Below are 14,421 nucleotides of genomic sequence, written 5' to 3'. Positions count from 1 at the left end.
AAAAGGTGCAGAAGCAGAGTCGGCCAGGTGACTGCAGCTGGGCCTGCAGCAGAGGCTGGGCTGCCAGGAACTGTTCCAGAAGTGGTGACGTGGGTTTGGGGAGAAGACTGGGTCAGGGCTAACCGGGGGACTCATACCCAAACCCCTGCTTGCCGCAGCAGCCTCTAGAGGGCACTAGACCACCATGGGACTAAACCAGAAATGGGGTATCCGTTCAAGTCTCAGTATGCGCAGGATTTAAATTTGTGCCAAACCAGCCAGGCAGGAGGACCAACAGACACACCAAAATGCTACCAGTGGTGAAATTAATTATGTTTTAAAAAGTCAGAATAAATGAAAAAAATCCGTGATGAACGAATGGTCAGATTTTACATAATGATACGTAGTTGTCCTTTGCTTTATGAACTTACACTGTTGTACGATGGGAACAGTCATTGCCAATGAGCCAGTCATTTCCAATGAGCCTGAGGTTCTCAGGCAGGTTGGTGGCTTCCTGCTGTGCGGCTTTGTGAGGGGTGACAAGAGATGTGAACAAATTGGGCAACTTAGAGCTTTTAATAGAGTCATGTTTTATGATTGTAGAGCCTTGATTAACTTTTTCCATTTAGTTCAAAATATGGGAAGATATTTTGATGAGTGTCTATAGGGGCTCACATTTTCCCTTTTGCCTCAGGCTCTGAATGAATAGGTCTCTCCTGGCATTGGTCTCAAACCTGGACTCCTATGTACCCGGGACGTACACAGCAAAGCCACGGTGCCCCTGACCCAGTCGGATATTTCGCTTTGCATGAATGCCCGTCCCAGGAGCAGTGCGTGGTTTGAGGAAATTCTGAAACCCAGTTACAGCAGGCTAGTGCTCTTTACCATAAATGAATTGTTTATCTTGTTATTTGATTCTTGAATCCTTTAATGTATCCCCCCAAGAAGAAATCTGCTTCAGAAAAAAATCACGGAAGGAATTACAGCAGAGAGAACAAGAAAAAAGAGAAAAACTAAAAGGTGTGTCTCCCCGCCCCAAACTTTTAAATTAAAATCCAGTTTTCCTACACAGTGAAAGGGAGTTGGTTAAATCTGTCTACAACTTTGACTCACGTAACACCTACCTTCTCTTTTAGCAGGCTGTGATCAAAGGTGGGGCAGAGGGGGGCAGAGGGGTCCTGAGCCCCAGCTGGGGGCGGGGCAGGCCGTGCCAAGCCCCGGTGCCAGGGAGCCTCTGGGGACCTGGGATTTCACATCAGTCTCAAGGAAGGAGGGTTGCCTCTGCTTAACCTTAAATGGCCTCCTCAGCCCTTCTTTACGTCTGTCCACGCTTCTGCCTCTTCTGAGCCGAGCGCCGCTGCGGACTGCCTTCTCAGACCGTGGCCCGAATCCTGAAAAGCAGGCCTCCTCTCCATTCCCAGGGCCAGTCCAGGTGACTGGGCGGGCTGAGGCGGTACTGGAGACAGGCCTTGCTGTGCACAAAGGGGTCGTGTCAGGGATGTGACACGGGTCCTATGACATGGGCTGTGGCAAACCGGAGGCCCAGGTCAGAGGAGGGGCAGGCCCTCCGGCGGCCCTGGGTAGCCCCTTTCTCCGGCTGCTACCTTGTGCCAACCCTCCCTCCCCTGCACTGTCCTGCGCAGCCGGGGTCGCGGAAGCAGGCGGCAAGGACGGCACTGACCCGGGCCCCGGCGCGAGGCCCACCTCGAGCGCCCGGCTCCGGGGCCAGGGGGCGCGGGCCGCACGGAGCGGCGGGCGCGGAGCTGTCCAGCACCCGAGGCGCCTCCTCCCGCCCCGCCAGCGCCACTGCGGCTCGGCGGGCGCGTCACGTGGCTGGCGCGGCGCGGCCTCCAAGCTCCGGGCGGGCGAGGGGCCGGGCGGGCAGACCCACAGACCCACGAGCCCACCACCGGGGCACCAGCCGGGCAGACCGGGCGCGGCGCGGGGCGGCCCGGGGGCACGGCGCGGGGCATGGGCGCTCCGAGGGCCCCCGGGCACAGGCCGGCAGCGGCGCGGCGCCCGGGGAGCGGGGGCCGCGGCGGGCGCAGGTCCACCCTGGCGGCCGCCGCTGAGCCCCCGCGGGGCCCGTGACGCCGTGGCCGATGTGGCCCCGCGCGCGGAGGGCCTGCACCGCTGCCTCACAAAGACGCCGCCCGAGCCGCCACCCGCGCCCGGCCCGCAGCCGCGGCGGGAGTCGGAGCCGGAGCCGGCGCCGTAGCGGGACCCCGGGGGCAGGAGGCGGCGCCCGCGGCCGGCCGGCCCCGGGATGGAGCAGCGAGCGGCCGCGGGGCCGGAGGGGGCGCCGGGCGCCCGGGCGCAGCTGGCCGTCGTCTGCTTGGGTGAGTGGGCCGCGCAGGCCCGGCGGGGTCCGGGCCCCTGCCTCGCAGACCCACCTCGAGCCCTGCCCGGACCAGGACCGCCCTCCGGTCTGGGGCCAGGGCTTCCGGAGATGGCCCTGCGGGAGCTCCCGGTCTGCCGGGGTCGTAGGCCTCGGGGCGACTCCGGCCTGCCTCGGAATAGCGGATCCGGCGCGGGCGAGCCACGCGCAGGGCGGCCCGAGTGTGCAGGCGGCTGGGTAGGCAGGCGGCGGCTTCCCTACGACCCCGGCTTGGGTCGGCGGCGGGGGACAGGGGCCTCCGAAGCTGCGGACGAAAGTGAGGCCGGCTGCCTCCTGAAGAAGTCCCTGTTTTCCGCCTGAAGTCGGGGCGGGGGCGGGTGCTGGCTGGAGCCGGAACTCAGGACACCAGGCTGGAGGCAACTTCGAGAATGATCTGTCTTGCTTGTGCGTTTTCTCGAACCTCGGGGCTTAGCCTGTTCAGCCTAGAGGGCTGTGTGCGGGAAGGGCCAGGCGCCTGGGCTGGAGGGCTCCTACCTTACCCGGAGTTTTTCCCTGCACCTTGCAGGGGCCCTGTGTAGGGGAGAGAAGGAAAGAGTTAAATCCTCAGTGCACATGGCTCCTGTATTTACCATGAGAAAGGAGGGAGGCCATTATCTGAGCCTAGGGTCAGTACTGGACACTCTGTGGCTGTTTTGAGGAAGGCAGTGTAACCCCAGAGGTTTGCCCGAGCCACTGAAATGACAAAGTAAAAGAGAAGAAACCTGAAAGTTTTAAGCTGTATGGACCCCTGTGTCCCCATGAATCAGGGAGCTCAAAGTCTAGGGGGCAGGCACCTGCCTCTGTTTGTGACCTGGTCTCAATAAGGGCTGGAACCCTCAAATTGCTCACTCCCCAATCTGCTGGTGGCCATATGTTCTGGACTCTGAGATGCCGGGTGGGCTTCCTGGTGAGCTGGGCAGTGGGACAGGCCTTTGGCTTCCTGAGCACCCCCCCCCCAGTGGCCCGGACACTGGGTGTTCTGAGAAGCAGCAGTTGTCCCTGCTCCCTCACCGGTGGTGGCTGACCCCTTCAGTGATGCCTTGTGCCTTCCTTGGCTCACTTGATGCTCGGGGGCCACCTTGAACCCCCAGGAAGTTCAGTTTGCCTGCATCCTCCTCCTGGTTCCCCTGCGGGAAAGCAGTACATGAAAGCAAAGGACAAGGCCCAGGAGGTGGGTATTTGAGGGAGTGGGTGGCAGGAGATTTCTTCGCCTCCCTTCTCAAGCCTAGCATGGCACAGTGAGAACGCCCCTGTAACGTGGGGCCATCAGAGCTGCTCCCCTGCCTCCCTGCTGCCAGTGAATGAGGGGCTGGCAAGGCCGCTCAGAGGAGGCAGCCCTCCAAGGCGGCAGGAACCTATTGGCAGGGCCTCTGCCCAGGCGGAGTCAGGGCCTCTCACTGATGGATGGTGCAGGCCCGAGCTTCTCAGGCCGGACAGGAAACAGAAACACACCCTCCCAAGTGAGTTAGAATTCCCAGGCGTGGGGCGTGGCGGCAGTGGTCTGGCGCAGGCTGGCTTGCACACTGCTCTTTGTCTCTAAAGTGTGTAGGTGGGTGCTGAGACCCTTGGGGGTCCCAGCAGGCCCAGGCTGGAGGCAGGGGTCTCTGTGGCAGCACCCTGGGCTTTGCCCTGTGAGAGGAAGCAAACCAGCCTGGGGTTTGGGCCGTGTTGCCTTGTGCCCTTGAAAGGGCTGCTGCCGGCCATGGTCAGGTGCCTGAGTCCCGAAAGTGCTCCCTGCCGCCCCCCCCCCCCCCCCAACTGGACCCTCTTTGTGTTTCCCTGCAGTGAACATCGTTCTCACAGGCCGGCTCAGCAGTGCAGTTCCTGCTTTAGGTGAGTGACGAGCTCCTCTCCCCCCTCCCCTCTCCCTTGCCTTCTGGCGTTTTGGCCTCTGAGGACAGGCCTTCGGAGTCCGGCTTCTGCCCCTGAGGTGCATCTTCTCTGCAGCCCGGAGGAGCCGTTTGGCCGTGGGCAGGCTTAAACTTCCCTGCATCTCATTCCCTCTTCCATTAAATGGGCGCAAAAGGAGGACCTACTTCACAGCCTGTTAGCAGGGGCGGATGAGTGAACGAGGCGAGGTGTTCAGCATAGTGTTGACACATGGTGGCTTCAGACCACTGGCACACTGCCACAGGCTGGCGTGCTCCACAGATTGTACTTCTTGTAGGCTGTGGGGTTCCCTGAGGGCCACGGGCTGCCGTGGGATGCCCACCTGTTTTTAGTGGGCTTCTCAAGATGCCGTGAGATGGCACGGAGAGGCCAATGCCATCGACAACGTTGTTACTTGCGCATCTTGAGAGGAGGGGACACAGGCCACACCGTGCGGGGCCACGGGTTTGGTCAGGTCAGATGCCGGGAAGGCCTGGCCGGAGTGTCAGTGGGGGTTTCTGTGGGAGAGTCAAGGTGGGACAAGAGAAGTGGTGTAGAAGAGGCTGAATAATTTCTAGGAGAGCCTGGGGCAGGAGAAATATCGGCCTCGTGTGGGAGTTAGATAAGGAGGTGGGCTGGGGGCTCAGCCTTGGATCAGCTAGACTGGGAAGAGGCCGCTTCTAGACAAACTGGCGTGCGAGAGAGGTAAACACTTTGGCCAGTAATGCGGCCCTGTGATTGGTAGATGCCAAACACCCAAACAGCATCTGAGAAAACACCGCTGGGGCTCTGCCCCTGCCTCTTGCCCATCCAACTGGCTCTGTCCATCCACGCACCATCTTTGTGTTCATCTAGTGCAGCAAGGACTGTCTGTCAGGAGCAGAAAGGGTGGCCCAGGCCACTGGGGCATTTGCTCTTTGCCGAGGGGGCTGCCAGGGATTGGCAAATGCATGAGTCCAGGCCCTCATGGCCCTTGGTGCCACCAAGAGACATCTAAGAATGGTCTCAAGAAGCTGGGAGGATGTGCGGTCCCCAGTCGAGGAGGTGCTGCTGATTCGTTTGCAGTTTGCTATGCTACACGGAGGGACTCCCAGTTCTGCTCAGGGCCAAGCTTGTAGCAGAAACTCACTGAGGTTGGCTCGAAGAGGGGCACGTCTGCTAACCAAGGTCACAGGAATGGGGAGGTCCAGCGTCCACAGAAGCTGCTCTCTTGGCCTGTCTCTCAGACATGGCCTCTCAGTCTCCTCCCCCCCCCCCCCCCATTCTCCTTGCACACCAGCTCTGGCTCTCGGCAGCCTGGCTTCCTCTGCTGACTCTGCCGGCCTAGGGACCTGCCTTGCTCAGCACTAAGGCAGCCCCAGCCCTGCCTGGCGTCCTGGCTCCACAGCTAACTGCCAACCTCCCGGCACAAGTTCCCAGAGAGGACTGGCTATGAAGGAGCAGGAAGGGATGGCAGGTCTTACAGATGTGAGCTGTAGGGCAGCCCTCCCGCTGGTGCCCTGGGTGGACACATCTGCCACCTGCAGGTGCCCTGGGTTTAGAAGAGTGATGCGTCATGGATGAGGTCCGCTCCCCAGAGCCAGGGAGAGAAAGACAACTTTCCAGGGCTACAGGTCTGGTTTTTTGTAGTTATAAAGACCTCAGGCCCCAGCAAGGTCCATGTCGCCCAACTGCAGGGGCCACTGTTCACATCATGGGGCCTGTGCTCAGTGGCCTGGTGTCTTCAGCTGCATACAGTTCGTGTGGTCACGGGTGGTGATCTGGGCCCTAGCTCTTCTGGAGTTCAGCCCTGACCCCTCTAGCATTGCTGAGAGACAGCTTCTGGCTGCCTGAGGCACCCGCTCAACCCCTGACCCAAGGCTCCATGACTCCGCACTTTCAAGGTTTTCTCTGTGGCTCCCACTGTGAGGGTCCCAGACCACAGCCGTTCACCTGCCCCTTCCTTTCCAGCCCTCACTGGGCTTAGACTCTCCCGAGGGCCTGGCTGGGCTGCCCGGGGAGCCAGGCCCTGCCTAGTGCCTCCCCCACTTTGGACTCTGTACTCCACTGTGACCTTGGGGCGGCTTGGGTAGGGTCTTCGGCTGTTCTCCACTTGCCCAGTTCCTGGGGTGGGGCTCCCAGCCCCCTGTCATTTGTGCCACCAGGCAGGTTGTCTGGAGTACCGATCACCTCTAGAAACCGGATCTGCAAATTGTGCCTCATCAGGCTCCGGGCCCTCTCCAGAGTATTCGATGGCTCTTTGGACCAGGAGAGAAAGACACTCTCGGGTCTAAAACTGCACAGTCATCCCTTGCCCACTTGAGCAGGCCACTCTGCCACGAGGACCGAAGGCATCTTCTGCCCAAGTGAACACAGGCCACCTCCAGTTAAAGCTCAGACGGACCTTCCTGGGTGCCTCCGGAACACACCACGGCTCTGTTCTGTGTCAACACAGTCCTTCCAGCTCTGTGCACCAATGGCCATCGTCACACACCCAGTCACAACTCTCACTTCTCGTGGGGTGTGGCTCCACTCACCCCATCCCATGAACATCGGCCTAGAGATGGCCTCTTTCCTCACACTTCTGAATCACCCTCAGAGAAGCGGCACCCACTGACCCATTTTACTGATGGACAAGCGGAGGCGCCGGGACTGGATTCACAAGCCCCCATCTCCCGCCTGTGCCGGGATCCTGGGCCATGGGTTGGGAGGCGAGGCCCACGATCACAGAGAGGCCTGGGGCTGGGTGTCTGAGCCGGTGGATTTGCCAAGAGGCCTCTGGCCCAGAGGCCCCGGCCAGAGCTCCCAGCTCTGAGTCTCCCAGCCGCCCTCCCACTCCACACTCCCTTTGTCTGGGCCGGCTGAGAGCTTCGCACACTTAGTCTCTAGACTACATGTAGGACCACAAGTAGGCGCCTTTGGAGTGGAGCAGACAGTAACAGGGACCCTGCCACCCTGGCCATGAGAATTTCTAGGGCAGCTCTGGGCAGCCCCAGGAGTGAGACTGTTTGGGGGTGCACGTTGTCAGGGTCTTTGCCGAGAGGCACAGCTGGGCTGGTAGCTGTCCAGTCATCTGCTCCTAACATGGCTGGTGGTCTGAGAGACAGGCCCCCTGACCCCTGGAAGAGGATCAGACATAAGTCTTGAGGGAGAGATGCTCTGGCCAGACAGCCTGGGCCCTCTCTGCCTGTGAGCCCGCCCCCCCCACCCCCTATGCCAGCCCGCCCCCAGCCCCCCCTGCCCCTTTCAGAGGAGAATTCTCTTCTGGTTTGCATAACCCCTCACCGCCCCGGGCAGCCCCAGGCCAGCAGCCAGAGTCCCTGTGGGGTCCACGAAGCTGGTAGCCTCACCTGTCAGAGGGAACAGCCAGGCCACGCTGGTCAGCCCTTCCTCTCGTGGCCTGCGGCCAGAGCACGTGGCTCCTAGGCCCAGGGTGGGCGGCAGGTGGAGAGGCCTGGCTGGTGCCTCTGTGACCTGGGACTCCTGGGGCTCTGATGGTGAACCGAGTAGGTCGGCCTTGGTTTAGGGTCAGGGGGTGGTGTTTCTCGTCCAGTCCTTTGGATCGTGAGCTGTCGAGTGGGGGTCTCGACTCCCTGGTACTCACAGTATTGGACCACCGGACTTGCACGGTCATGGCAGGTCCCAGAGGAAGAGGTTCCATGCCTCTAAGTGCCAAGCAGGTACTTGGACTGACCAGTTCACTCACTGACCCATATTCCTTGAGACCCACCGTGAGTCAGGCTCTGCGTGGGACCCTGGGGACACAGTGACAAGCCAGAGCCAGCACGGCTGAAAGGGAAGTTGCTATTAAGGGGGTGCTGCTGGGGACAGAGAAGTGGCGGGGCATGGGAGGCCCAGTGGCTTCAGCCTGGGGAGGGGCTCTGGGCTGGAGTCTGTAGGAGTGGGTGGGCTAACGGGGGGTGGGAAAGCGTCCTGCCAGGGGCTGCAGAACAAAGTCTCCCTCCCGAGGGAGGCTCCACAGGAGCTGTGAGCGGAAGCATGCGTTGGAGGGAGAGATGAGGCAGCAAGGGGAGGGGCGGGGGCCGCTGTGGTGAGTGTGGTCCTTGTCCTGAGAGCGTGAGAGGAGGCTGGAGGGCTGCGCTCCCCTGGGTGCGGCCGTGTTGCGTGGGACCCCGGAGGAGTCTCCCTGACAGCCGGCAGGGAGACCCCTGCTTCCAGGGCGACAACGGAAGGCGCCAGGCATCGGGAAAGTGAGGGGGCGATGTCACTGGACTCGGGCCGTCAGTGTGCCCGAGCCTTGGGTTTTCTGTCTGTGGAGTGGACCCTGCCTTCCCCACAGGCTGCTGGGAGGAGTTGACGAAGCAGTGTGGTGAGGGGGTGAAGGGGTGGTGAGGGGTGGGGGCAGCCAAGCGCAGGGGCCGTGTGGCCCTGGGGAGGCCGGGGCAGGCCAGGGCAGGCTTTGCACCTGCATCTGGGGAGCAGAGGGCGTGGACAGTGCGGCGGGCACGGCGAGCCTGTGGGGCTGGGCATGGCGGCCCCTGCTCATGCACGGACGCTCTGTGGCGCCCCTGCCTGATACAGGGTGTGGGCGACCTTCCAGGACTACGTCAGCGCGGGCCGGCAGTGGAAGCCGAGCCCACCAGAGGAACAGGGGATTCTGACGGCCACGCACTGGCAGTGCAGCCGTGGGCTGGTCATTTACCCGCTCTGAGCCTCAGGTTGCGCATCTGGTTAAGGGACGCCCCTGGTGGCTTTCCACTCAGGCTCGGGATAAAACCCAGATACTGGACCAAGTGTGATCAGACCCAGCCTGCATCTCCAGACCCACCTTGGCCTTGGCCTCTGCCTTCGATCCTGTGTTACTATCTTCTCTCCCCTCAGGGGTCTGCAGGAAGTCAACCTGATCCCAGTGCCCCCCCCCCTCCAACTTTGCAGCCTGCAAGTTCCACAAGAGCAGGGGGTTTGCTTGTCTTAGTGTGGTTAGCACTGTGTTTGGCACATAATAGGCACTCAAATCTGTTCGAGCAAAGCACCTCCCCTCTCCTGCTGAGGCCTGTATTTGTCAAGCCCTGGGCGGGGCAGGCAGGCCTATGTTGCCGAATTCTTAACTGAACCGAAGCCCCAAGGCCAAGAGGCTGCACCTTGGAGGCCGGCTCACCCCCAGCCCTGCCAGGGCCCTCAGTTCTGGGGCACGGGATGAGGGGTGCTCCTGGCTCTGCTGTGTGCACCACTTCTGTGAAGTCTCGAGTACCGGCCTTGCCCTTGGCCATACCCACCCTGGGCTAGCCTTTATCCCACCTTGGAAAGGCCTGTGCTCAGGCCACAGAGGCTCAAGTGTGTCCCCTTGCTGCCCCCGACTAGCACTTCTCTCTCTCCTCTTCCCACAGCTGCCTGCAGTGGGAAACTGGAGCAGCACACAGAGCGGCGCGGCGTCATCTACAGTCCAGCCTGGCCCCTCAACTACCCGCCGGGCACCAACTGCAGCTGGTACATCCAGGGCGACCGTGGGGACATGATCACCATCAGGTATGGGGGTCCCAGGGCCTGTCCCAGGGAATCTCCGTGGGTCTGCACGTGCTGAGTGTGTGCGTGTGTGTGATGGTGCAGGTGCCCGAGTGCACATATGGACAGGCATGGAGCGTGTGTATGCATGTGTCAGCACACGTGCGCTTGTGTGTGTCTGTGAGCCCTCACCTGAGCGGGTAGAAAGAACAATTGTGAACACGCATGAGCACGTGTCAGAGCAAGTTCAGAGGGCGCGCATGTGAGCAGGTGTGCGTGCACGAGTGCATGCGTGAGCGTTCAGGCGGGAGCTTGTGTGAGCCTGTGGGTGCGCCTGCTCCCCAGGGCCCTGTGGCCCTCTGTGGCTGGCTCTGTGGAGGGGGGCCGGGGGCCCTGGGTGCTGCTGGGCGTGGCCCGGTTCTCTCCGAGGTGGCGCTGGTGTCTTCTTTGTGTGGTATGGGGGGGCCTGAGGCTGGGCTGGCAGGGATCTCTGAGCAGGGTGCCCCCAGGGTTTTCAGGGCAGTCTTGGCAGGAGAGGGGACCAGGCGTGAGCCGAGGTGCTCCAGCTGCAGGGACATACTGAGAGAAATGGAGTGAGGTGACCCGGTGGTGAAGCTGAGTCTGGAAGGCCTGGCCTGGGTGGCCATGGGCTGTTTGGCTGGGGAGTCACTCCCCCAAATGCCAATTCCCAGACAGCCCCAGTTACTGCTCCGCGGCTCAAAGCGTGGGTGTGAGGGGCACGCCGGGTCTGAGTGTCGGTGCCTGCTTTCCTGTGGTCACAGGGCCGTGGCTCTCGGGTACCATCTCCTCAAAGACTTCACCTTCCACCAAAGACTCAAAGCCCCATGACCTGCTCCTCCCACAGTCTGGGCCAGGGGGTCCCGGGCTACTGTGTTTCTCCCCAGGTGACCAGTTGTCTCCCAGCCCCAGGCCGGCCCAGCCCCATGGGCGTGCCCCTCCCAGTGCACAGGCCTGTGAGTTTGTGCAGGGTCTCTGTCCCAGCAGACTCAGTGTGGGTGGGATCTGAACCTTTGGGTCTCCACCCTTGGGAGAGTGTCATGGGAGGGAACTGCCCACGGTGGGGCTCCTGACAGGCCTCCGCTGTGGCTGTGGGCTGGGGGTGCTGTGTGTGCTCCGACAAGGCCTCCCGGAGCTTCAGGGCTGATGAGAAGGGTGCTGTTCAGCTTCGTCCTGGTTCTTCTTGGAGCTGCCATCAGACCCTGGGATGTCCGGCAGCAGAGGAGAGGAGGGGTGGGGTGGGATGGCTGGCCGTCCTGTCCTGAGCTCAGGCCAGATTGTTGTTCCCTGCTGGTCCTTGGCCGCATGGACACACGCCCGTGGTCCTCTCCACCCACGCAGCTTCCGCAACTTCGATGTGGAGGAGTCCCACCAGTGCTCCCTGGACTGGCTCATGCTGGGCCCCGCGGCCCCGCCGCGCCAGGAGGCCTTCCGGCTCTGCGGCTCGGCCATCCCACCGGCCTTCACTTCCACCCGGGACCACGTCTGGATCTTCTTCCACTCTGACGCCTCCAGCTCCGGCCAGGCCCAGGGCTTCCGTCTCTCGTACATCCGAGGTGACACCCGTAGCAGGGCATCGCGGGGCACCACGCAGCACCCAGTGCGCCCCTCGGGTCCCCAGGGCTGGAGCAGCCCCCTCCACCTGCCCGCTCCCTGCAGGGTCTCCCCCAGGAACCCCGACAGTCTGAGCACGGAGGCTGGACACGTTGCTGCCTCCTGGTACCTTGGATCCTCGAAGTCACTGACCCTGTGTCCCAGACTTGGCTGGAGTGGGGGCTCACCCTTTACCCTCAGTCAGAGACTCAGCGCACCCTGACATTCCAGGGGTCTTTGTCCCTCGAGTGGCTGTGGAGAGGCCGGGGCCTGCTCCATGTCCTCTGTCTCTTCCTGGGCTCTGCAGAGGCCCTGCTGGGAAGAGCGAGGCGCAGCCCTCCCGACGGTCTCCCCCGTGCTCTTTATCCCACAGGGAAGCTGGGCCAGGCGTCCTGCCAGGCAGACGAGTTCCGCTGTGACAACGGCAAGTGCCTGCCGGGCCCGTGGCAGTGCAACACGGTGGACGAGTGCGGCGACGGCTCCGACGAGGGCAACTGCTCAGCGCCTGCCTCCGAGCCGCCCAGCAGCCTGTGCCCCGGGGGCACCTTCCCCTGCAGCGGGGTGCGCTCCACCCGCTGCCTGCCCGCCGAGCGGCGCTGTGACGGCACGCAGGACTGCGGCGATGGCTCCGATGAGGCCGGCTGCCCTGACCTGGCGTGTGGCCGGCGGCTGGGCAGCTTCTATGGCTCCTTTGCCTCCCCAGACCTGTTTGGTGCGGCCCGCGGGCCTTCAGACCTGCACTGCACGTGGCTGGTGGACACGCAGGACCAGCGGCGCGTGCTGCTGCAGCTGGAGCTGCGGCTGGGCTACGATGACTACGTGCAGGTGTACGAGGGCCTGGGCGAGCACGGGGACCGCCTGCTGCAGACACTGTCCTACCGCAGCAACCACCGGCCCGTGAGCCTCGAGGCCGCCCAGGGCCGCCTCACTGTGGCCTACCACGCTCGCGCCCGCAGCGCTGGCCACGGCTTCAACGCCACCTACCAGGTGAAGGGCTACTGCCTCCCCTGGGAGCAGCCGTGCGGGGGCAGCTCGGAGGGCGTCGCGGATGACACGGGAGAGCAGGGCTGCTTCTTGGAGTCACAGCGCTGCGATGGCTGGTGGCACTGCGCCAGCGGCCGAGACGAGCAGGGCTGCCCTGCCTGCCCGCCGGACCAGTACCCCTGTGAGGGGGGCAGCGGCCTGTGCTACACACCCGCTGACCGCTGCAACAACCAGAAAAGCTGCCCGGATGGCGCCGACGAGAAGAACTGTTTCTCCTGCCAGCCCGGCACCTTCCACTGTGGCACCAACCTGTGCATCTTCGAGACGTGGCGCTGCGACGGCCAGGAGGACTGCCAGGACGGCAGTGACGAGCACGGCTGCCTGGCCGCGGTGCCTCGGAAGGTCATTGCCGCCGCCCTCATCGGCAGCCTGGTCTGCGGCCTGCTGCTCGTCGTCGCTTTGGGCTGCGCGTTCAAACTCTACTCCCTGCGCACGCAGGAGTACAGGTGCGTGGCCCACGGGGCCTGGGGTCGCAGGCCAGGAGCTTCCTTTCTCTGCAGAGAGGCTCTGGGCCCACTGTTCCCACAGCTGTGGGTGTGCAGGGTGGGCCCCAGGCGGTCCCCACTGGGCTTCTCTCATGCACCCAGGGTCCGGGCATCTCGGGATCTCCAGAGGGAGTGGCAGGGCCCCGCATCCTGCTGTGAGCCCTCGCGTGGGGCCCCGTGGGAGGCGGAAGTGTGGGATCCTGGCCAACCCTGCTGTGCTCCCCTTCTGCCTGTTGCTTTCAGGGCCTTTGAGACCCAGATGACACGCCTGGAGGCTGAGTTTGTGCGGCGGGAGGCACCCCCGTCCTACGGGCAGCTCATTGCACAGGGCCTCATTCCACCTGTGGAGGACTTTCCCGTCTACAGTGCGTCCCAGGTGAGCGAGCTCCCGGGAGGATGAGACCCTGCAGCCTCCGGCCTCCCACCGGACCTCAGGGGGTGCTCAGACCGGAAGCCTGCGGGGAGGGCTGGACCAGGCAGCCCCAGGGGTAGAGGGAGGCGGGAGGCGAGGCCTGGGGAGGGTGACACAGGGTCCGTGCCAGATGGGGGACGAGTTGGTCTTTTGGGTTTCTTGGGGGTTGTGCTGACCTCTGCCCTCTCAGCCGTCACCCTGCTCTCCAGGCCTCCATGCTACAGAACCTTCGCACGGCCATGCGGAGACAGATGCGCCGGCACGCCTCCCGCCGAGGGCCCTCCCGCCGCCGGCTGGGTCGCCTGTGGAATCGGCTCTTTCACCGGCCCCGGGCCCCGCGGGGCCAGATCCCGCTGCTGACGGCTGCACGCCCCTCACAGACAGTGCTGGGCAACGGGCTCCTCCAGCCTGCACCAGGGGCCGCCCTGGACCCCCCGGGGCCCCTTACGGACACAGGCAGCCCCGGGGCGGCTGGAGACGAGTCCCCCACTGCCCCCAGCCACGCACCAGAGGTGGGGCCTTCCGTGCTGCCTGCCTCGGGCCTGCAGGATCCAGAGTACAGGCCAGTGGACAAGGACAGGAAGGCCTGCAGGGACCCTCTGGTGGACAGCCCAGCTCCTGTGGACACGCCTCGGGAGCCTCGCTCAGCCCAGGACCCTCATCCCCCGTCCCCCACTGCCAGCAGCACCCTAGGCCCCCACCCACCAGAGCCACTCGGCGTCTGCAGGAGCCCCCCATCCCTCTGCTCCCCAACGTTGGAGGCCAGCGACGACGAGGCCCTGCTGGTCTGCTGACCCACGGGACATGCTGGTGCCTGCCACAGCCCCGCTTTGTAACCAGGGAATATACAGTCGTTTCTACCCTGCCTCCGAGTCCTTTTTTCTTGCAGTGTGGCCCACCCAGAAACCCAGCCGGCTTGCCGCAGCAGCACCCTCCAGCCCTGGCCACGGGGCTGCAGGGGCTTCAGCAGGGGAGGAGAGTGATGAGCCCTCTTTGGGGCCCCGGTGTCCACACAGGCACCTGGGGTCTCACTTCTCCCTCCCGCCTCCACTTCGGGAGCCCATTTCCAGAGACGCAGGAGGGCCAGGGCAAAGCTTTCCGGGGTGTTCCGCCGCTTCTCGATTTATTCCCCCGGGGGTGCAGTGCTGTGCCTGCACTGAACAGGGCTGTGGGCACATGGGATCTAGGCCATGGTGGGCACT

At 63.3% G+C, this 14,421-nt stretch overlaps 1 protein-coding gene across 1 annotated transcript; it reads left to right on the top strand.

The window, feature by feature from the left end:
- Positions 1-1,849: 1,849 nt before the first annotated feature.
- LRP3 (LDL receptor related protein 3) lies at positions 1,850-14,079 on the top strand. Its single transcript, XM_037139135.2, has 7 exons — positions 1,850-2,318; positions 4,142-4,189; positions 9,553-9,691; positions 11,027-11,241; positions 11,652-12,768; positions 13,051-13,183; positions 13,429-14,079. Exons 1-7 carry the CDS (start codon positions 2,246-2,248, stop codon positions 14,011-14,013), a joined length of 2,310 nt encoding a protein of 769 aa, XP_036995030.2. The 5' UTR covers positions 1,850-2,245; the 3' UTR covers positions 14,014-14,079.
- Positions 14,080-14,421: the final 342 nt, after the last annotated feature.

The sequence above is a fragment of the Artibeus jamaicensis genome, unplaced genomic scaffold, assembly GCF_021234435.1.
Source record: "Artibeus jamaicensis isolate MK-2021 breed Jamaican fruit bat unplaced genomic scaffold, CSHL_Jam_final contig_589, whole genome shotgun sequence".
NCBI lineage: Eukaryota > Metazoa > Chordata > Mammalia > Chiroptera > Phyllostomidae > Artibeus > Artibeus jamaicensis.
The sequence above is the reverse complement of the archived record's forward strand: the minus strand, read 5'-3'. Positions and strand labels throughout refer to the sequence as shown.